We start from the raw sequence: 24,398 nt of genomic DNA, 5'->3' as shown, positions 1-24,398 counted from the left end.
GATATGTATTCTCTCTGTACACCACAACATATTTAAAAACTATAAATCAGAATATATGTGTTGGCGAAGGTGATTTGAGAGGCAGGCATTATTTCATTGTTGAACAAATACTACAGGTCATTTATTTATCAAGTTTATAAGTTTTCTTAAAAGTAAGGTTTCTCCATTACACTAGTAGTTTAATGCAACTTGAAAGGGCTCCTGCTAAAGCAATGAGGTTATTAATGTAGTATAATATTTGATGGCACCAAATGTAAAGACCTGGATCACTGGAATTGTGAAAACTGGGAGCCTCTGGCCATAACTCTATTAATTGTAAAGCACCAAGCAAATGTATGTGATTCTAGGGAGGAACGAGGGTCAAGGCTTTCACAACGTCGGTTTACATTTACACTACCTACAAGAGTGTGCTCTGGTCACTTTAAGCTGTGGAGAAATCACCATAGTCCGCTGATGGTCCCATCACACACACCCTACCCCGCTTTGTGGCGCGCGTACATCAAACGCACAGACAGAGAAGAAATACCTGGTGAGCTCTTCTTTTATCTTCATTGGTTCATGCGGGTAGAATTTCACTCTAAAGCACATGGTATATGGTGGATGAGCTGAAACGTTATAAAGAAAAAGCGTGAGATCAGCAGCAGCAGAAACATGGCTTTGATGACAACGCATGAGAGCCGGTCAACAGTGTCATAGAACAGCCTGTGGGTATTCGACAGCTGCAGTCTGAGGCGTGCGTTAAATTAAAAGAAATTGCATGACTTGGATTGGTCAAAGCGTAAACTTAATCTGCATATTAATAAAAAAATAATCAATTTTATACATGATTTTCCTCTTCACAATTTGTATTTACTGCTCCTCATTTCAAAATCAAGACCTTTAGCAAAAAAGTGTAAGAATAGCGGTTAAGAGAAAAATTCATTAAATTCAGGGGAGATTAAAGATGGCTGCTCATGGAGGACCTAAGTGTTCTGAATGAACTGATGCTAAAGCTTTGCATAATGTGCCAATTTGTAAAAAAAAGCAAGGCAGAGGTAAAGAGGAGAATTTCGGTGAATCCAAATTAAATTACAAATGGACACTCATGCAGGCTCCTTCGTGTACAATTGTGAAGTGCAAATGCTTCATGTATAATTATCATGGGAATGTTGATAATTCAAAATGGAGGCATAGGATAATCATGGGATCTGAGGGGTGTGTTTAGTTATTTGCAAGAAACTCATCTTTTACTGTTAGTAACAATTTGAGGGTTTCCATATTAAAGCCATCGGTCTCATGGCGGAATCGATTATATGCAACATTTTTTATTTTTCAAAAGGCAACGTAAATAACTTACATTAAAATCAAAATCACGGCAAATACGGTTCAAATATAAATGTTCCTCTTTTTCATTTTTCATCCTCTATTATGTTTGCTGAGCATGAAGTTCTGAGCAAGACAACTAAATCAAAAAGCTATGAAAATGAAATAATTTAAAATGACTCATTACACCGGTTGACCCATGTTTGGCAGAACAGGACAGCCTGAGTCCGATTCATACTGGGACCTGAAGGACAGAGTTAAGTCAGTCATGCACATCTAAAAGGCCGGTGTGGGTTGTGACAGAGATGGTGACAAGTCCAGCCTTCACTTCTGAGAGGCAACTAGGCCGAGGGCCACCTGTCACAAGCCAGGCTTCCCTGATAGACTAGCAGTCCTGAGAAAAGTCAGACACAAGTCTCCCTTTCATCTGCCAGTAGCACTGAGGCACAATATGGCAAATGTTCCGCCTGTGTCTCTGAAGCTGGTCACTTCTCTGTCACACTGTCTGTCTCTTGCTGGTGTCGCATACCTCTCACGTTCTATTTCTCACAAAACCAATCACGCATTTGCACTCTTGTGACTCTTGTGATTATTTTGCAAACAATTAATTATTGAATGAGCATCGAATCATCATAATCAGGGCACAAGTCCCAAAAAAAGAAGTGAGGGGACTAACCAGGTTAGGCAGTATGCAAGTGAAATCATGCCATCACAGCGCAAGATGTCATGACACCCGACATGGCACGTGACATCACAGGAAGTGACCTCACTGGAACTGGAAGTGACATCACAAGAAGTGACATCAGATATTAAGATATCACACATATGTTTATCAGGTATATCATGAGTACACTTAAGAGCGAGATTTGGCAATGGGGTTGTGCCAAAAAAGTGGCGCAATCCCGACACAAAATCTGAGCCTCAACTAATACATGTATTTTTTTAAACCCTGTCACAAAGAAATTGGCAACAAAGAGAAGCATGGTAGTAGCTCTCATATGGTTAATTGTTTGCAAAGTCTACATTTCAAAATATTTGATTGGGTTGAGGCATCTGTTGTGAAGGTGCCCAGTAAATCTCAGGGAAGAGTAATAATGGTGCAATAACTCTGGTGGTTAATGCACTTGCTGGAGAGATCTGTGTTTTGTAAAGTCCCAGGGCCTCATTTATGAGAAATGACGCATCGCTGCGTGAAAGAAGCGATGCGTCACTTCTCAGTGCGCACTCCTTGCGACATGATTGATGCATCATATTTACAGTATGACGCATCATGTCGCAAGGAGTTACAGATACGTCAGTATTTCTGACATATCTGTAAGCGCAAAAGTCACGCATTGCTGGAATGTCTCACAAAAGTGACGCAACTCCAGCAATGCATCCTTTCACATGGGGAAAGCCCCATGTGAAAGGGCTTGCGTCAGTCTTACGCCTGCTGTGAGGCAGGCGCAAGATTTTGACGCAACAACGTCCTAAAAGTGATGCAGTGAATTCTCATAGATTTCACTGCTTCACTATTACAAGACTTTTTGCGGGGGAACGCCCCCTCTGCATACATTATTCCTGACGCAGGTATAATGTAGCGCAGGGGTTTACAAAGTGACGCATCTGCTTAGATGCGTCACTTTGTAAATTGTGCGCAACAGGAGGCATGTTTTACGCCGCCGATGCGTCACAAAAAGTGACGCATCGGAAGTGCAAAACTGACGCAAGGCCTCATAAATGAGGCCCCCAGTTTTGAATCGAAGTACTAGAGAAGGCAAATGTGTCTCCTGCAAAGCACATCAGCTAACACGCAGAGGACAGATTTTTACTTTAGTTTTATGTAGCTAGTAAAGTCGATTACTGCTTTTAACACAGGGATCCTTTTGTTACCTGCAGTTCATAAATTGCGATCCTTCTAAAAAACCACAGTGAGGTATAAAAGACGTGACGCCTACACCTTGTAACCCTCACTGTCTCATGTAACTCATCTTGTACAATGATTTACATGTACATGATTTATAGTCAATGTATAATGTGTATGTCTCGTATAGAGCTCTGACATCCTGCATTGGGTTGCATAGCGCTATAAAAGAAATGAAATAATGTTATCGAAATTGTTATTTGTGTAAATACTGGGACATACCAACACACCTGACATTCTTACAGTGCATGCATTTATTATAAACAGGGACTGGTCAACGGCAAAAGCATGCCTCTTAAGTACCTGTGAAGAGATAACAAGCTGTGTGCCTTTGTTTCCCCTCCGTGGCATTTACATTTAAGTGTGAGGCTCCCGGCCGTCTCCAGTCAGGTTATTCAAACAAAAGGAGGCCTGATGGCCCTTTAACTTAGCCCAGCTGTGGGTAAAATAAAGCTCCCTGGCTGCCTGCAAGTTGCTGCTGGGAATGGAAAGCAGAAAACATGCAGGCGCTGCTGAAGGTGTCCCAGTGTCTGAAAAATACACCAGGACAAGTTTAGCATACTTCTGTGGGGCCCAACATCTTGGCTGGGCGGACAGCGTCCACCCTGTGACAAGAGTGGGTGGACGCTTTGTACCTGCGTGTACCCCCGACGTGTGCCCTGATCATAACGATTTAAACAAGCAGCTTGCAGTGCTGTGAAAGAAAACTTTAGCACACTCTCGTCACCAGCATTAAAACTAGCAGTCTCAGTAGCACCTTGCTGCTGCTCAGATCAGTGTCTCTATGGAGGGAGATTCACCGGCTCACTCGCTCGGAGCGCATGTCCTCACTTCTCAGTCCTACTACAGACATAAGACGCCTCTTATACGAGTTAGTGGACAGACAAACAGATGTTGGGTCCTTACTGCAATCACCGAGACCAGATTACCAGCAAGTAAATCTCTGATAAACTGACCACCAGAAAAGCACCAGAAACAGTGAAACATACATCAAAAATCTGCAGAAATGAGCAATTATTACAAGATGTTCTGTGGTGTTAGCAAATGAACGGTGAACTTTCCCCTGAGACACACACTTAAATTACTCATGCACTTTGACTACTTAGCTGCGCAGACATGAAATGATACAGGAGAAAACCATCAATTTTCCTCTACCAGAAGTGTGTAATGTACAGGCCAACAAAAACATTTCAAACAAGGAATTGTTAATAAGCTGATTAGACAAACCTGACAGGACACCTGTTCGTCACTCATTGGTTTTACATGCCTGCTCCTATACTATTTCCCACCAAGAACTTCTATATCTGGTACATCACTAGCACTTCTAGTATTTCTTGGTAATCCAATGACTGCTTAGGCTTGGAGATTTTTCTGTGTTGTAACCCGAGCAGGCTGATGCGCGCCCTTAGACACACAAGCACTTTTCACAGTGCTCCTACGCAGCTTCTTGAAACAAGAGTAGTGCAAAGTAACAGGAACGTCCCTCACAGAATCACCAAATATGGTCCATCAGAGATACTCAAGGCACGTGTCTTCCTGCTTACTCCCTTCCACTACCTTACATTATGGGGAACAGATGGACATTACCCTCAAGAGAATCTGGTTGCACCATTGAAGTTAGTTTGTTGAATTTATCAAGCATTGTAATGTCGGTGTGGCTCATGTCTTTAGAGGCAGCCCAAAAGGGGTTTCAGTCAGACTAAGCAAAAACATCTGAGCAGAGACAAAGGTTTTTCAAGATGTTTCTTTATTTGTGCTGTGAATACAGATTTCAACAGGTAAACTCCCCACTGTATAACTGTATATTACCATTCTTACAAAGCTGAGCTATGCAATAAGCTTTACAATGAGTCTTGCCCTTTTTGGCCCCAACTCTAACCTCAGTCGAATATTGTTGCACTGGAAGGGATCTATCTGACAGTAAAAGACTCCTCACGTGTGAAACTTTGGCCCATATTTATAAAGACCTTGCATAAACCCATGGATTTTGGTGCATTCCCAGATTTACAAAGACTTGTAAACCTAGGAAAGTGTCAAAATGCTGTGCCTTCCCAAGTGATGCGCAACAAGGAGAAATATCTCTATTTCTTCTCATTATTTCATCTTTCGACATGCGATGTGTTTTGCAGCACACAGAAAGAGGATAAAGGGCCATATGTATCAAGGCCAAATGGGTTCGCAAACACAGAAATTTGCAGAATTCCGGCGTTTGCGAACCCATTTTCGCTAAATGGCATGTATGAAACAATTTGGGTGCAAAATAAGGAATCGCAAAATTTGCCATTCCTTATTTTGCGATTGCATTTAAGGAATCGCAAATTTTGCGATTCCTTAAATGCAATGTATCAAGGGGAAAAAAAATCCAAAATGCCCTTAAGGAATCGCAAATTACCACCAACTTCTAGTTGGTGGTAAGTTGCGAATTCTTTTAAAAAAGCATTTTTTAAATCAAAAGGTGCCATGTGACGCTCATACATGCCCTTAGGGCATGTATGTGCGCCATATGTGCACACATGTCATTTTCAGGGGTGCAGCAGGGTGTTGTTGAGACACTCTTTAATAAACCAAAGAGAATGAAAGGTCTAAAGTGAATGGTCTATACAAGTGACTGAGAGGGTAGGCTACAGCGAGTGTGTAGAGTCGCAAATGGCTGAGATATTCCCATCAAACCACCCATTTATTTGGCGGAGTATCATCATGTGGGAAAGTTGTTACAACATCCGAACCTACCGCCTAAACCATTCTATGATGGTGCGGAGTGGATGAAACAGTAGACACTCTAGCCAATTGTTGCTCATAAGGTGGTGTTTAAAGTGAATGTGCAGTGCTTGTGGTGAAAAAAGTTAAAATTAGCGACTCAGGCAAAACAAAATTTATTAAACATGTCTGAGTGTTAATGTTAAAAACACGCCTGGTAGTTGAAACCTATGACTACTCTATGGCGCTGTGCAGGTGGTCAGAGACACCCCTGCACCCTTGAAATTATTCTCAATTTGCGATTAGCAAATTGCAAATCGCAAATTGAGAATAATTTCACATTCATTCCTATGGGCCTCCTGTCCCATAGAAATGAATGGGAAATTATTCCTTAATTGCGATTAGCAATTTGCTAATCGCAATTAAGGAATTTTAAGGAATCGCTAAAAAAAGCGATTTTCTTCATACATACCATTTTGCGATTTCTAAATAGCGATTCCTTAAAAATCCCTATTTAGAAATCTCAAAAGGGTATGTTGATACATATGGTCCAAAGTCTCTGAGGATTTTGTGTGCTGAATGAAGTCCCTTTAAGCACAAAAACAATCCTGCTTGTAACACAGAAACATTTGCTCTATGTTACAAGGGTGCCTGGGTTGATTCTAGGCAGCACACAGTGCGCCAGCCCGAGGAGAGGGCAGAAATGCTCAATAAATGTGTAAAAATGGAGCATTTCTGATCTCTCCTCTTTCATACAACGCAGCATAGCAACTTTGCTTACTGCCCTGAGTGAAAGTTTAGTAAATGTGCCCTGTTGTGTTTAGTGTGCATTAGTGCACATCTTTGTGCACAGTCCTACAGTGCTGGTTTCCGAGCTTGCTAGTACATCGCCCACTTTGGACGCTGGACCTACACAACCTGCTAACAATTTTTTTTTTTTTTTTTTTTTTTATGAATGTGTCCTTGTGTAATGAAACTGGTGCTATGTAAAGCACTTTGATACCCGATTCGGGACAAGTTCGCACTATGTAAAACTCTGTAAAATAAAATAAAAATAAGTGCTACACAATCAGTGTGATATGTGAGTTGTAGAGGAGATCTTGTCTGGATGCTTATTGTCTATTGTACTTTTGTTAGGGATTCTTAACATAGCTTTTAGTTATCTATTCACACAGCTGCAATGTTTGCTCTTTAGAAAGCAAAAAAAGTGATGTGTTGGAATGAATAATTTTACCCAAGGCATTGGTAATTACTCAGGGTAGCTTTATAAGCCATAATTATATATATTATTTCGGTCCATAGCCAGATATACGTAAACCAGGACTGTACTACTGAACATCGAGGCTATGAATGTCGTGGTACAAGCATGTCATGGACACAATATCGAACACCAAATTATGAACGATAAGTGCATATAGGAGAAGTATAGGTTTACTGTTGCTACATCTACGTATCTTGAAGATATGTACCTCGTCAAGGTACATATATATGGAGTTAGGTATACAAAAGCTATAACAACTTGTCTTTTGATATTTTGAAGTCTATATGTTGTCCTCAATATTTGCCTCCCTTCATAGCCTCCCACCGTAAACCAGCTGTGGTCCTGCTTCAATAGGAACACAGCAGCCTGAGCCACCTGACATGGTCTTTTCTGAACAAGGACTCAAGCACCCCAGACATTTTCAAACTGTATGGGCCTCGTCAGAAGGGTGTAGCCTGAGTACTGTGTCACACTGACCACAGGAACCACACCTGGGCATACCCTTCAGGGTTATGGTGTTGTACTGAAGAAATAAAAAAAATTATGAGGGGTATGCTTTAATTTCCATACTCACTCCACTGTTATGGAACAAGTTACCAGTTTCCTTGCGCAAGGAGTCAAATCTTCTTTGCTTCAGAAAACAGTTGAAAACGATCTTGTTTAGGGAGGCTTTTGGACACACAGGTTAACCTGTAACTTGTTGTTATCTTTTCTGTGAGTAAGAATAAAGTGTGTCTTCTTTGGTCTGGAGCGCCTTGAGACCTGTTGGTGAGGTGGCGCTATATAAACCAAATTAACATAACATAACATTAATCCTAGGAACTGGTATCTCCTCGGGCTGCAGCCCAATCAATTGCTTTTTTACCCACCATGCCACCCCAAGGGGGAAGCAGCCTTATTTCTGCTCCCATAGGAACACTCCAGCACAAACTTCCAGGCGTGTTCACCTCTGAATGGGAACACAAGCTACCCCAGATCAGTTTTGACCTATTTAAATAGAGTGATGCGGCTTTAGTACTATGACACATAGGTTCCATGTTCACTGTACCAGAGAACTGAAGCTGTACCTCAAAGGCACAGTAGGTGTAAAGTGATGAGTTGGAATGCTACTCAAAGCAATTACCATGGTTGAGAATAGGGGCTACTTTTAGGTGTCTGATTCAGTGACTGTGGATTGACGAATATCCTCAACTTTTCTGATGCTATTTTTAGTAGCGTTGTACAACTGGAACACTCTGTGCATAGTGTGCACTATATAAACAACACTGCAATGACGACAACAATAATATACTACTGCTACTACACCGTGACTTAGTGGCCTAGAACAGGGGTGCCTATTGGCTACATTACTATGTTCTCTATATATTCATGATTTACTGGCAGTGCTATCTAATGCAGTAGGTGACCCTCCAACAGTTGGCAGGAAAAAAAACCTTGTTTATTTTATCCTTACGATATAGTAAGGTTCGATCGGGCACTGATAGGTTTACAAAGATTGAGCAATTTGAAAGCCTTTTCGGATAGCCACTATTTGAAAATTAAGGGAGCAAAAAGCAAAATCTTTACATTCAAGGGTAGAAATAAGCAGAACGTTCCAAGTTTTAAGTGGTTTGTAGGAAAGTATCCACTGGAAGTAGTAAAAGAGTATATATATCTGGAGAAGATTTTTAGCTCTTCACTAGACGATAAAGCGCATATTGCCAATGTTTCTCAGAGAGCAGTGCACCATGTGGACGGGCTTTAACATTTTTACAATGCACTTGGTCACAGACACTTTATACATATTTTAAAGTTATATCAAATTAAAAATCCCCTTTACTGTACTATATGCAGCTGAATCAATTGACATTAATTAACACCTGGGTGTTTATGGATCTGGTGGAAGGGAACATTCTGAGAAAGTTGTGCTCTGTAAGCATATCTGCACCAGTAAATGCTATTAGGTTAGAATTCGGTTTGACCAGTGCTTATGTCTTGGGTATGGCTACATTATTAAGGTGGGGACTTTTCCTGGGGCTTTCTGAAAATAATTCCCTGCAAAAATTGTTAGCCACTGAGATTATGAAGGAAAACTGTTTTCTTCCTACACTCGGTGAAAGAATACTAGTAGCTCTCAAATTATTTGAATTGGAGAAAGAAGTATTTATAAATATGACAAAAATGGAGTTAAAGCAGTTTTTTAAGAAATCTTGCCCAGTTGTTTGTAGGCAAAGGGATATGGTTTCTTCTATCAGTAAAAGTAAGTTCCTTTATATCAGTTCTACCTCTAATGAAAAAGCAGCCCAACCATATGTAAAATGGAATTTACATCATGGTATACAATGAATAATCTTACTGATGAGATTGAATTTGCTCCCCCTAAAAATTATAGCAGGTTCATGCAAAAATGAAAAAATTGAACAACACATGCGTACGTTGTGTATTGGAGGTATCCAAGATTTAGAGCATGTGCTTTTTTGGCCAGCATTATCAGAGGTACAGAAATATTTCTTGCACTCCATTTTCTATTATATTGAAACAGTATCGCCTGATGTTGCAGACCTTTTTCTGATGCCCTCTCAAAATGAAATGACTTTTTATAGACTTTTTAAAACTTTTAGAACCTTTTTAGATGTTTGTTAAGGTCGTTAAGGCAAGTCTTTAATTTTGCTTGCTTTTGTTTTACTGTTTAATTATTAAAGGGCAGGAAATTATGAATGGGAACCCCTTTTTAATGAATTTGTTCAGAAACAGAGATACATTTGTTTAGTAAGTTTTTTTATAATGAAATGTTAGGCTGTGTATTTTTTAAGCTCTATAGAGTTATTTCTGGGATTACCTTTTTATAAATGTGTTGTTATTAGTGTGTTGGTGAATGCGTTGTAACTATTCCCATGAAATTACATTTTAATTAAATGTTATTTTTTGGAATTTTTAACTTACAAGTGTTAAGAAGTGTTTTTTACACGTGTTTAGAAGTGCGTTGTGATTTTTACTGTACAGATTATTGTTTAGTTATGTTTATCTTTGATATGTTCTGTCTGAGTGTAATACAATATACCTGTGAACCAAGTTAGTCTCCAATCTGGCACAATAAACTGGATCTAAAGTGGTACATTCCTTTAAAAGTGGGTTTATTAGATATCCTGGAACTTCCTACTTTTTGTCGTTTTACAGGTTATATCAGGGAATCTTTTTGTAGTTTTAGATTTTCTGGCAAGCATATTGCTCCTTTAAACACTACTGTCTAAACTAATATTCTGATTAGGTACAATACTAAGACTCATGGCTCACATTGATATTGCTCCTGTGTGTAAAAGCTGCTTGCATACTTGTCAACAATCATAGACTGATATAACCTCTGATACAGATGCTTCCCTATTTAAAGTTACCTTGCCCCACTCATCTCAGGATCCTGTGGTGAAACCCCACTACACTGTGGTCTTAATAAGGACCTGCATAAATATCAGACCCACAATAGCAACTACCGTCAAATGTTCGGGGTAAGTAGATGTGAATTAAGTATAGTAAATCTATACTTACCTATGTATGGTTGATGATATAGTGCTAGCTAATAGTGTGGATTCGATATTTTTCCCAGTCAATATTTCAACAGTGAAGTAGTGACAAAAAAAACCCTTGTCTTGTTATGCGTCACAAGCAGCTTTTCACAATTTTTCAGGCTTGTATTGTCTGTGGTCAAACCAAATGGCAGCACATCTCTGCTGTTTCTTAGGCCATGCTCGGAACTTGGTCATATTCTTCTGTGCCTTCAGTTCTGTTATTCAATTCCGGCATGAGCTGTAGAGGCAGGCAAGCCAAGAAAATCCCAGGGAAAGCTAAACTAGAGCTCAGCCATGGATCTGGCTCGGCCCTATGAGCCAAAGAACAAGTCAAGCCATCGAAAGGCCCATTGTGTCTTATAGACATAGTTTCACTTTCTAATTCTGGATTTATTTTAAGGTAAAACACACATTTTGTAACTTATTTGTGCTCATCAAGTGTTACAGAACATCTCCTTCATTATTGAGGATGCTTCATTGCACAGGACACTACCGAAGTGCATAATGGAGACAGATAAATAGTGGTTAACTGGCTTGTCTGTAGATCATCCTTTAACTGCGTCCCAGAACCAAGCCATGGCCACACAATCGCCTTGTGTGAGGCCTGCTGTGCCTCACCCCACCTATATCCATGACTGGCCTCCTCTGTCATGGATTAGAATGGCACTGGCTCATGAGATGATTGGTTTTACCACATCCATTGCACCTCCTCCTAACCACTGGACATTTCTCATTTATTCTACCTGGCACTTCACACAATGCATGCCTTGGATATTGTTTCCTGGGTTCATTGGGAGTCAACCTTCTTTCTTGTCCTGTGCCAATGGTCTCCCATGCTTCCCTGAACAGTCACTTCACTTCTGCTAGAACTCTATTACCCCTTGATCCATTCTTTGAACAACTCGGCTGCTGGTCCAGTTTGATTATTATTTACACTTATTGTATTAGAGGATTATGCATGTACAAGTCTTTTGTGCCACCTACAATTCGGTCTCTAATTGGCAAATTAGCAATGTGCCCAAATATGAAGGAAAATACCAGACTCCACAGTCTCTCTACAGTCTTATTTTATTGTGGCTTATTGAACAGTTTCACTGTCTGTGCAATTAAAGATGGGACCACTGCTAGGAGAAAAGTGCCTTTCAATTGTCTGCTTTCCGCCCTTCTGCTCCCCACAGGGAGTGCCAGAAGGGCTGGTCTCAAAGGATAGTGTGTGGGCTGGTTTTTTGGCTTTGTTACTGTTTGATGGTCTGTGGGCCAGTTTTTAGGTCGAGCCAAGGCAACGCATGTGCTGTCTCTCATACATGTTGTTATCAGTCTATGCGCTTACAGCCCGCCTCCAGCTTCTGACTGGCTTTTGTCAGTGTCCTTTGAAAACGTTGCTTCTACTTGGATAATGTTTCCTGCTTGTCCCACCTGTTTTCTCTCAATTGTTGTCTCCCGTGGATCTCTCCCAAAACTTGTCCTCTTCCACTTGTGCTATTGTACGTCCTGTCTTATGAATTTTTGTTTTACATTCACACAGAGAACTTCCAGTGCGGCATGCTGTGCTTTATCTTTTCTTTAAGTAAAGCGGCTACACCTTCCTTTTGTTTTGCAGGACACTGCTCACACAACTCTCCTTAATCAGATTGTTATTTGCAGTCGCATTTTCAGTTTTTAAACACACATTTCACGCAATTATCATGATGCCAAGACTCGAACCCGGTTCCCTAGTTCCAAAGACAGCAGCTCTGGAGGTTACGCCACAGCCTCTCTCCTGCTGGGCATAGGTGTCAGTGTGGGCATAATGACGTTCAGAAACTGCAGTTCTTGTTTTTGCTACTGCATCCGACTTTCAATTTTTGGAAATAATGTCAAAACTCGGATGACTTTAATGGTAATGATTTTTTTTACTTCGTGTCTTTAAAAAACAAATGCAGCTTGTACCCACAATAAGTTCTTTCCTGGGCTGTTAATAGATTAGGTCAAAGATTGAAGCAGACTCCTTTTAAAACAAAGCCTGCAGTTCCATGACCCCCACTGCTCCAGGCTCTGGCAGTCTGGCATCTTTCAGCCATTTAGGGAGTATGACGTGCCCACAGGAGGCTTTAGCAACTCCCTAGCCCCCCCCCCCCCCGCACCCCCCTCCCCCCATGTGTCTCAGCCCGGTTTGATGCAGTTTCCGAGACACTCACACACAGTCCTTGAGTTGTTGTGGGCTCCTTGGGCAGTGTCTTCCTTCTTATCTCAGTCTTGCCAGAGTATTTCACAGGTCTTTAAAATACCATTTATATCCCATAGGAATGGTTAACATGTCTTTGTAATACATTTGGTGAATACCTGCAGCACTGGTTCATGTTTTCCAGAGGCCCTAGGCTTTTAAAATTAAGCATCTTTCACAAGGCATGTTCATGTTGTTTATATATTTTTGCATGCCTCTGCAGTCCCTAAATCAACCAACCCTGCGGTTGCTGCTCGTCGCTTGCATTGGTTTCCCCCGGCCTCCTCCCAGCTGTTTCTGCTTGCCATGCCCATCCACACCCCTCCCCCCGCCACAACAACTCCCACCCTGCTTGAATTAATATTAACATCCCTACCTCCTCCCTCTTGTTCCTTGTTATAGCTGGCCCCGTAGTAATCACTATAACTACATCGGGAGAATAAAATGCATTTTCAGCCATTCTTTGATACAAATATGTGCGGGCACTCCAACTCGTCAATTATTTCTACCTTTAATAAAAGCACATTTTAAAGAAGAAAGCATCAAGCAGAAGATAATTAAAAAGGTATATTTTTGTAAGAAACCAAGAGGAGGTGATTGAACTAGAGAGCGCGTGGGCCAAGTCTCTAAATGTAAGCATCTTCCTACAGCACAACCAGACACCTTATGTTGAGCTTGTTGTACATAGCCTTGACATGTCACCAGTGGCAAGTTAAGTAACTGTAGATGTTGTAGCACGCGGGATAAGGTGCTGAATGGCTAAACACTTATAAGGTCCCAAAGGCGAAACCTATTGAATATGCCAATCCTTGTTACAGTTGTTTTCTCTGCTATAATAATCCAGAATTTGTAAAGCGCAGCAAATCACCCGTGAGGGTCTCAAGCCGCTGAATTGTAGGCACAGGGAGAAGAAGGGATTTCCCAAGAATCACAGGATGTTGACGTGGATGCCACAACTCAAATCTTGTTCCCACGGGCTCCATAGTCCTCAGCTCAGGCCGTTACGCCAATTACCATAAACAAGACCTGCATTAAGCACAAATGCATGCGAGCCTTTACACATTCAAAACTGCTCCTGGTTGCAAATGTGGGCCACATCATTAGCTGCCTGATAGCAGTGCTTAATTTGAGCCGTAGCTTGCCGGTAATTATTAGGGCCGGGTCTACAGTCACGGCAGCATTGAGTGCACCTGCGTCAGTAATTGATTTATTATACCGAGTTGTGCGTCAGAGAGAGCGTGTGCTGTGTTGCTGTCACTTTGTTTTTTAAGCTCTGGAGAGTAGACTAATACCTTACTGGTTGGTTGTTGACTGATGTGTAAAACTGGAACTGTAAATAGTACACTGACTCGCTGCCCAGACTCCGATTCTCCTCCTCACTCCCTCGTCTTCAAAACTGCCTTCCGGGCGGCCGCGGATCAGTGGTGGGCGGGACACTGTAGTTGTTGTTGAGTTGGGCAGGTCGGACTTTTTCTGCGGGGGTTGGGGCTGTGCGCGGCAGAGGCAGCGACGCATGCGCAGATTTGAATGCGCGCGCATTGGCCATTCGCTGTTTTAATTTTGCCTTGGCACGCAAGCCCGCCCCAGCATACCCGCAAGGCCGCCCGCACCTCACCCCGGTTGGTGGTGGTGTTGATTATTACGTCCGCGCCGCCTTTCAAAGTAGCGGGAGTAGTCGGGACCTCACCTGCTGCTTGGATGACTCAGTAAGTACAGTTCTGCTCACCAGGTGAGGGCGAGGGAGCAGGGCCTGGCACTCAGGCAGCAGGCGCGGCGCCGCCATGATGGTGATGACTGCTGGTCATGTTGATTGGGCTACCGTCTGGAGTGGACTCTGTTGGTCATGATGGCCGGCGCCGCCCGGCGCCAAATCAACATGATTAGGATTTAAATAAATAAAGCTGCGCAGCAGGGGGGGGGGGCTGGCAGGCCGCAGGATTACTGTTTTAAAAAAAAATCATAATGTTGATTCATTGGTGACTGACTGGTTTGATCAAGATGGCCTGGTGTAGGACTGGCCTGGTGTAGGCGGCGTAGGTCCGCGGCCAAATAAATAAATAAAGCTGCGCAGGTGAGGCCTACGCTACGCCGACTGGTTTACTTACTGGTTATTACGTTGATCATGCTTGGTCACTCTGATCATGAGGTGGAGGTTTGTGTGTTTGATCATAAAGATCATGTTGCCAGTAGTGCACTGCAGGATATTGTTGCGGGCCGGTCCGGGCTGCCTGGATAGATGTATCAGTACTAGCCCAGGCAGGCTGGGATGGATTCAGTTTCGGTTCAGGGCAGAGGGCAGGGCAGGCTGAGCTCATAAAATCTGTGGGGGTTGGCAAGCAGCGTGCGCAATGTTTTTCACACTGTAATGCGCGCGCATTTACTGCTTTGCCACCACACCCCACCCCACCATACCCGCACTGGATCAGGCTCTGAGGCCCGCTCACCGCCACCATCCGAGTCATCGTGGCCCGGTGGCCAGCCAGTCAGCCGCCGATCAAAGTAGCGATGATCGGGGATGATTGGCTGTGATGGATTGATTTTGTCACTTGTGCACACTCACAGTATGTTCACAAGATCAATGCGGATTGCGGCGTGATGATGTAAATAAAATTTGAAAGTTCACTCTGCAGTCCAAGTAATACTGCATAACACCGGAGGGTCAGGTAGCCACGGCGAGGAGGAGGGGGGTGCTTTAGGAATAGCACAGCACGGGCGGGGCATCTCTGCAGTAGGGGGGGTATGTGCATGGGGCATGATTCGCTAAGACGGGCTTGAACGGGGCCCTTCCTAAGCTGCGAAGAGGCATCTCTCTCATCAGGACGGGGGGGCCGTACCCAATCACTGGTGCCTTTTGTTCAGTATTGCACGTTTTTCCTACTGCTCAGAGTGACTGGTTAGTATATGAAACCTTAAAACGATATTAAGCGGCTGCACACCAAGGCAGAAGTTCTAACTTGTTGAGGCATCAAAAGTATGAACTTTTCTACCAGTGCACGAGATCCTCATAATTTTGGAGAACTAAACATTATTTTAGCGGCTTTTCGGTTATTTTGCAAGTGAAACGGTTCACACGAGTTCAAGGCAATGCTGGCCAGTCAAGGGACCCTTCTCTTTACCAGCGACTTCTCACATGATGCCTGCAGCAGACGCAGCCCAGTTAAAAGGCGCACTTTCTCCCTTTGCGAGTGTACCACATGTGCCTCAAAAACGCCACGTGTAAAAGTGCACATGACGTGGACACGCCTCATAGTACAGTATAAATGCATCAAGCAAATTAAAGGACGTCTCCGGGTCCTACAACAGTCAAGACTGCAGCGTGATTCCAAAATTCGGGCCTTAGTTATGAAGGCCTTGCGCCACCGGTGCGTCCCTTTTTCCCATTTTAAAAGTGACGCGCCGGTGGCGCAAGGCCTTCATAAATAAGCCCCCTGGGCCGAATATATGGCGATTGTGCAAAGAGGCTGGACCTAAGTTTCAACCAACTGAGCTCAGATTGAAATGTCTGCCTCGCGATCTCCCAGTCTGCTCTGTCTTGCCCAAGAAGAAGGTATTTGCCCCATCCACAGACCTCTGTTAAAGGAAACTGAACAACATTCCTGGCTCCTCTAAACACCAACCTCCTCAACTCTTCCTATCTTGGGGTGTTATGCCGCCACACAAAGCCAAACTTGCAATGGCTGTCCCTTTGTAGGAAAAAGCCAAATGATGAAACTGAAAATGTCCCTATAGAAAATGAATGTGTTCATTAGACTGTTTTAATTCTTTAACTATTCAACCTCAGTTCCTTAATTACATGCCTATATAAGCCCTCACCATATCCTCGTCCAAGCTGAAGACCATCAACAATTTCGGAAGGCATGCTCATTTTATTATCAAGGCTATTAGGGAGCAGAACATTGATTTGGGTGGTACCAGCAATGCATGGCAGCAGCTAAACTGGTTTTCAGTGCGCTACAGACAACTCCCTACTATCAGGATGAAAGGATCAGAGCTGAGCTACAGCCTGAATAGAGAAAGTATAAGAGAGCACTGTGATGGTCCACGTGTTCCATGTTTTTTTGTAATGTTGCACATTTCAAGAACTGAGGCTGAGTATACATGTAATCTGCAGGGTGTCCACATCATTTACTGTGCATAGGAGGGACAATTTCGTTCAAGAGATTCTGTGGCATCTGGAGTGGATGTTTAATGGATGCCAAGATCACACAGACTTTTGAATGATTGATACCCTTAAAAACGGTATCTTTTCGGAAATACGTCAGGTTTATAAAGTGCTCTCTTCTTCCTATTCCAAGACTGTGAAATGCATTTTGTTTGCCTTTTATTTTCTCTGTAATCACTCTTCAATAGTTGAAAACCTGAATAAGCCAAGATGCAAAGAATTCTGTGAGGTTAATTAGGTTTTTCTTGGCTGCCAAACACCTTACTTTTAAGTATGCTAGGCCTAGGATTGTTAATCTCGGCTGTTTAAATCATTTTTTAAAAAGCAGGTGGCATGTGTTTTGTAACATTTTAATGAGCTCTTGTTGGCCAAAGCCATGGTAAAGAAACTCCTCTGCAGCTGTAGCACATACATGAAATTAACTCTAAACATGTACAAATGCTTGCAAGTAACATATCTTTTTTTTCCTTTTAATTATTATTCAAGCTTTGTGTTTGGTGCAGCCAAGCTTCATGAGAGCTGGTGCACCCGTGCAAGGAAATGAGGGTATACAGAATTTACATATGATTTACAAAAACTTGAGAGGGCTGATTGTGTTGCACGCCTCTGTTTTACTGAAAGAAAATATAAACACTTGTTTTCTATAAGGAGAAATAACACGGGAACAGGTTGAGCATTCTTGCTGACAACACATGCTGTCCAGGTAAATCATACTCCTGAAGGATGTTTTAGCAGAGCTCAGGCATGTTCAAGAAACAATGAATCATGGTTAAGGCATTGTGTCAATTGAAAGGACTGTAGTTATGTATCTGATGTTTTCCAGAGCCATTGGAGGCCCTGGGTATTTGTGCAGGTATCTTCATTGCTCAGGCTGCGTGAGAAAAAAAAATGATGTGTCAATCCTCTTTGTTAGTTAGCCCACGTGTCATCATCAGATAGATTTGAGCCTGCTTCTTCACTGTGGTAATGGGACCCACTCCCAAATGTCATTACATTGAAGTTTACTTTTCAAATGTGTAACTTTAATGTGGTAAATCAACACATACAGCACTGAAATTGTCCCTTTTCAATGCATTAGTGATTTTAGCTAATGTATTCCAAAATTGTGCTTTAAATGCACTTTTGAGTTAATCTTTTTCAAAATGTTTAAAGGGCAGGGGAACCTCCTATCAAAACCTTACTATGAGGAAAGCTCCCTTGCTGAAATTCGGATCAGCCAGGTATATATTACCTCTGACTTTTAGCAGTGGCAGTTGACGATGTGGGTGGAGCGACTATAGTAAGTGGGTAGAGCCAGGGGAGGAAGTGGGTGGAGCAAGAGAAAAGTAGGTGTGGCCTCCGACAAACATTTGAGCACCTGCACTTCATATTTTACAAATTAAGCACTGCCTGATAGGCTAATAAGTAGAACCTGTTGCATTGTCTGCCTCAGTCCAACCCTGCCTCCCTGCTGTACCTTAATTTCTTCCTCTTCAATCTTTTTGGTGATCTGGTTGTACAGTATCTGACCACTTCCACATTGACACCCCGGTACTTTTAGAATGTCACTTTTTTCTCATTTCAAGACCTCTTTCACTCTTCTTCCTAACTGCCCTTTGCTTCAAGCCACTGCCACCATGTTTATGTGTACCTTCAGGACATGTCCCACATCACCCAGCTCCCCGGCTAGCGTGTTTCACAGAAAGGATACCTTGTGGAATGCCCAACCCTCTTTGTGGTTTATGCTATTTGGCACAAAAACAATTGCAACTCCTAAAATGAACTTGGTCCCCATGTGTAATATATTTTATGGGTTTCAAGTTCCAAAGAGGCGTTGACTTTTTGCCACCGGAAAGGTACGGCCTCTATTGTGTACCTGTGTCAGCATACATCTAGTCTGCTTGGCAGACAAAAGTCGTGTACTCAAGCAGTGGCCCTTTATTCAAATGCTTTTAATGTCTACAATATTAAATGGTCTCTGATTCTACTGTTTAATGAATGCTGCTTTTAATATCTGCTCGCAATGGACACTGTATGGCTGTTAGCTGAGACAATAAATAAATAAGCTATATTTCATATTGTTGCAGAATGGGAGAGGCTGATCGCTGGGTGAAAGAGCAAAGGTCGCCTCTTAGTCATCAGTCATCCCTACACCACACACATAACTTGGCTAGAGAGACCCTAGAACACTCTCCAATGGGGTTTGAGTCTGCAGGTCAGGGCACTGCAGTGGAAAAAGAGGGGCATCCTGGCAGCCCAACAACTCTGGGATCAGGCCAGAAGATGGGTGAGGGTTGCTGCGACTGACAGGACAGATACTGGTCTTGTCTACAAAAGTATTTAACCGCATGCGTGCGGGCGGAAACTGCACTTTACGTGACGAGCTGGGCTCGTCATGAGCGTGCGAGGAGGCTACGCCATGACGAGCCCAGCTTGTCATGAGCGTCGAAGGGGTTAAGTGTCTTTTTTCCTACAGGGTCTCTGCAGAGTGAAGCTAATAATAAAAGCATACACCATGTTTAGTAGGTCTTTCTTTTCTCCAAACTCCTAGACAAGATGTGACACTCCCTCATAAAATGGTATTTTGGAAGGTGGGGCGTTTTGGCTACCCCTAAATGACATCCACGATAGGGCACAGTTGGAAACCTTCGAAAAATTGATTTTCCAATGGTATGAAGTGAATTAAAAGATTGGGGCAGCCTGTACTGCTAGCTGCTACCCGTAGCTTGCCCTTTGGTCCTCTGCACTGTCCCTGCTTCCTCTGGTACTAAGGGTCATGAAAGGGGAAGCAGGAACCGGAAGTAAACATGGTTTCAAGAGTCATGTTTACTTACTTTCAGTAGCTTCCACTCTTGCTCTTCCCTTAGTCACTCAGCAGTAATTAGAAGTATGTTGGAGGGTAAAGGGTGGGCATGGAGTCAAACCTGTGATGTTACCAACACACAAAGAGTGGATGCTCTCACTTTTGCTACCATTAGTTTTTTGGGTGAATTAGCGTTCATGAAAGGACAATGTGGAGCATGTACTAGGGCAGATATGGAATGGCCAGGAAGAAATAGAAGCCTAAGTTAGACAAGAAAAGAAGTGGCATAGGGTGGAGGGTGGAAACATTTCTGAGTAAGCGCAGATGCCTTCGGAAATCATTTGTTAAATGTTTTAACTAATTTTACTGCGATTGGATTTTCAGGCTTTTTATGTCTTTCTTGTTGCTGCCTCTTCCTCCTTACTTATGTGTTTGAATCAGCGGTCTATGTGCATAATGAAAAGTATGGGAACTGTAATTCTGAGTACAGTTGAGATGGGGTCAGCGAGTGTGATGGGGGGTCAGAGACAAGCTTTAAAAAAACAAAATGTTCTCTAGCTACTTTGTTGACCTTTTCACCTGCAGGTAATTGCGTATAAAATATAATGCACACACCTTAAATAAAAAATAAATACAACTTACATTTATTTGAGGGAAACTCATTTTTCTGTTAAGAAAGCTCGGTTGTTTAATGCAATCACTTCAGATGTCTGTGGGTGTAACCAGATGGTCACAGGTTTGAATTCGAGGTGGTGCACTTAAATCCTTTACTAGCTCACAAGCAGCCTTTAGATTTGATGATTAACAGTTGTACACATTTACATTTCTTTCTGGTAGTTGGCCCTCTAGAGAGGAGTTTTGTTTCTTCTCTCACTCACACTTAAGGAGACCCTCTCCTTTCAACCAGTGGGATTTCAACTATTCAGGAACGGTTGTTTTTTTACAAAAAAGTATAGGAACTGTTTTGACCAAATTATTAAAGCTTGAACTGACCACTTCGAGCTCTGGTTTGAATATATGGACTATTTCTTCTTACTCCCTATCTGTCTGGTTTTGTTTGCACACTGGGAATGACTTAGTGCCTAGATTGTGCTAAAGATTTGTTTTGAATTTTAAATCAATTTCCTGTTTTGCAAAGCAGTCATGTAATGGAGAATCCAGGCAAGTGTCTCCAGCAGGCTGACTTCCCAGTAGCGCAGCGTGTGCTTTTCTTGGCGCAGTACAGGAGGAAGTTCCATCAAGGCACATTAGGTGCCTCAAATGTAAGCGACAACTGATCAAATGACCAGTTCACAATCACCTTGACTTAGAGTAATTTTCCCCTTCTCTTTACCTGATGACACTTCAGGCATCTCACAAAGGGCATTAGTTAGGGAAAGGAATATGGTTGGGATCATTCCTAAAGAATGCCCCTGACCGACTGTAAGGCTTGATAGCGGGGACAAACATGTTGGCACAACACTAGGCAGGTGCATCACACAACACTGCGAGTACACTGTTTTCACCTACACTATTAAGGGTTTAGGGGTAAAATTATAAATTGTAGCCACCATATGTACAATAGTATTGCTTTGAAGTCCAATCATAACAAATACCCACACTAACCATGAGGGTTAGTGGATAAAAGCATTTCAATACAAAACCAATGAGTAAACATCTTTACTCTGTTCCTGTGTATATATTAAAAGCACACACATCTCTAACCCTACCAAGAGCCCCCCAAGGAGCCAGCTATGAACCAAAGGATGTTTGTAGATAGGAGAAATCCAATGATGAAGCATGTCACTGGTAAGAGGTGAGGGCTAATGCCCTTTTTAGGGAAACCCTCTAGCATGGTCTAAGGACAATGTCCTAAGCAAATTTATTTGATATCATTCATCTTTCAAATCTGAGTACCTAGTGATACCCTTCTCACTCTTGTGGTACCCTGTTACCTCTTGGTACCAGTGTGGATCTGGAAATGACCAGGCATAACATTGTTGTTCAGTGGTGATAGGTGTTAAGATTTTGGGAAAGGTTGGGCACACATGCACTAACTCTAGGCGATGGTGACACAGATACACTGTTCCCGTGGAATGTTGGTGCACTGTAATGGCCCTGATGATATCTGGGTATATAGCGCCATCTTTCGGGGGCACAGTTGCTGGGCAAACAACACCTTTGGGCACACAAGTTGTGACTTTGGTGATTGCTGATCACACATTGGCTACTTCTTGACAAAGGTAGGTGTATGTGTTCTCTCTTCAGGGATTGTTGTCGCACACATACTTCTTCTTGGGAATGTTGGGCAACATATGTTGTATTTAGGGAATTTTTTGCACAAATACGGTGCCTTTTTAAAATGTAATGTCCCTGTGAAATACTGATCAAATAATACGGGAAAACCCACCAACAGCATTGATGTGATTGATTTTCCTTGGGGATTGCTGGGCATTCAAAACAGTCCCTGCGGGTTGAAACCAAGAAATGAATGTTACATTGAAAGAGAGATAACAGAGGAGTGATAATAAGCAAGATAGCAAAGAGATTTATATGTGTAGATATTTGTGGATTTTCATCAGCATGTCACAGGCCTGAAAGGATGCACATCAGTACAATTTCACAGTAAAACTTACATGTGCCTCAAACAGAAGCATGAAGCAACCACAGTGTGTTTATTTATACAATACATAGATGTTTGTGATATGAATTTATTGTTTTTTTAAACATCTCAAGGTGCAGCACGCTGCTTCTGATTGCCTCCTGAGCCAGCTATGAAGATAAGTCCATCACCAGCCTCTTGTCGTCCCTGGGGACCCTGACAAACTATGTATAGGGTTCACCGTCATTTACAGCTAGCATGTGAGCTTCTAAATCAGGGCCAAACCAGATATTTCCTTCACATTTATAGAAGGGAATATGTTACACACTAGTAATACCTAAGCTACACCTATCCACTTTAGATAATATCTACATAAGAGTAGTTATGGTTCTATCCCTAGGTTCTAAAGAAACACCATCGGGCCATTGGACAGAGAGGGGTGAAACATGTGGACCACCAACTGGACAAACAAAGAACTTATGTTGTATTGGTCCACATCAACTTCTAACCTTGTCACAGATAAAGCCCAAGAATAAAAAGAGTCGTTTCAGGGTTATCTGTAGCCACTTTTAAAATCACTATCCCCCTTATACCCTGTCTACCACCACATTGTGGGCTAAACTTCATCCAAGAGCCCTCTCTGAGGGGCCCATTGCGTATTACATCTCCCACCCAAGGTGGAGCACGCCACCTCGGTGTGTGAGGGTCAGTTCATCCTGAAAGGGATATCCCTAGAGATTCAAGTATGACAGATAGTGTAAAACAAGAATATATTCTGGTTTTGCATCAATGTAGCTGCAAAACCACACGGAATGTTGCATTATTTTTGATGATCTCATACATGAAGATTACCCAATTGAAATATTAGAAAAACCAGCACAAAGCTAAGCAAATGAACACATTTCTTTTTACAAAATAGCTCTCTCTCTTCTGCAAAGCGAGTGATTGATTGCTATGTCTTTCTGAATGTTTCACAATACTCAACACGTTCCATCACTCACAGTAAAGTAAGCAAGTCAAGCCATCATAATTTGAAATCAATGCAAGTGATGGGGCCTGCCGCCTGCTGCTGAGCGCGCGCCCATCTGTGAAGCCGCGCCTGATGGTCCAGCTTCAGTAGACATGGCGCTTCTCATCCGCAGCTTCAAACTTCATACACATAACATTTAACAGAACATCTGGGAGCATTTCAAGCACATTAGACGCAGGGATTTCAACACTTACACTTCATTTGCTTGGCGATAGATTTGTTGGGTTCCAGCCAGTGCTGTGAAAGGAAAGGAGAGGAGCGGTTAATGCGACAGTCAGTGCAACACAGGAAGCTTACACTAAGATGTCTGCGTCCATTGGCTTTCAAACAGCATCATGCTTTATAACAACAGCTGGCGCAGGAGTAAATACTCATGTTGCTGGAAGACTTAGGCCTCCATTTTGAGAGCCCTGAAGGGTGGTGTGCTATTTATTGCACTCAGTAAAAGCCTGCACCAAGTGGTTGGGAATATGTTGTGCGGTAAGTAGCACCTATGACAAGGGGGCTCTCAAAAATGGAGCATGACATGGGTATTTTGAATCTTTCGGCCCCAAAATCTGCATCTCTTGGTATTTACTGTGCCTTTTCCCCTTTTAACAAACCTGCAGAACTTATTCCAGGGAAAATCGGAAGGTGCAGCGTTTATCACATTGGTAATTATCAGTTTAAATTCACTTCTCACCTCTTATAATTGGGAACCCTGTGCAAAAGGCTTTTGTGTAGGGGCAGCAAACGAGGCACTTGCAATCCAGAAATATGATCAATTTAATAGGTTTCATACACTTTCAATTGACTGAAGTACTTGTCTTTTTTCACGCAATTCACAAGTGTGAGCCCAAAGAAGCAAAGGTAAAGATTCATTATTTTTTTTGTTCCCGTTTTATCGCTAAAGAAAGGCATTGACGTCAACGGAAGAGAAAGTGACTTCTCCTGTT

General features: G+C 42.4%; 1 protein-coding gene across 1 annotated transcript in view; it reads right to left on the bottom strand.

The window, feature by feature from the left end:
• FRMD3 (FERM domain containing 3) overlaps positions 1 to 24,398 on the bottom strand; it is a 669,011-nt gene that overhangs the window by 259,201 nt on the left and 385,412 nt on the right. Inside the window, exons 3-4 of the mRNA XM_078675836.1 lie at positions 23,658 to 23,700; positions 527 to 605 (exon numbers count right to left, since the gene is read on the bottom strand). Of these exons, the coding sequence (XP_078531962.1) occupies positions 527 to 605; positions 23,658 to 23,700 (122 nt within the window). The remainder of the gene's footprint in view (positions 1 to 526; positions 606 to 23,657; positions 23,701 to 24,398) is intronic.

This window comes from Lissotriton helveticus, chromosome 2_1 (genome assembly GCF_964261635.1).
Source record: "Lissotriton helveticus chromosome 2_1, aLisHel1.1, whole genome shotgun sequence".
NCBI classification, from domain to species: Eukaryota; Metazoa; Chordata; class Amphibia; order Caudata; family Salamandridae; genus Lissotriton; species Lissotriton helveticus.
This window is presented reverse-complemented; position numbering and strand designations above follow the sequence as displayed.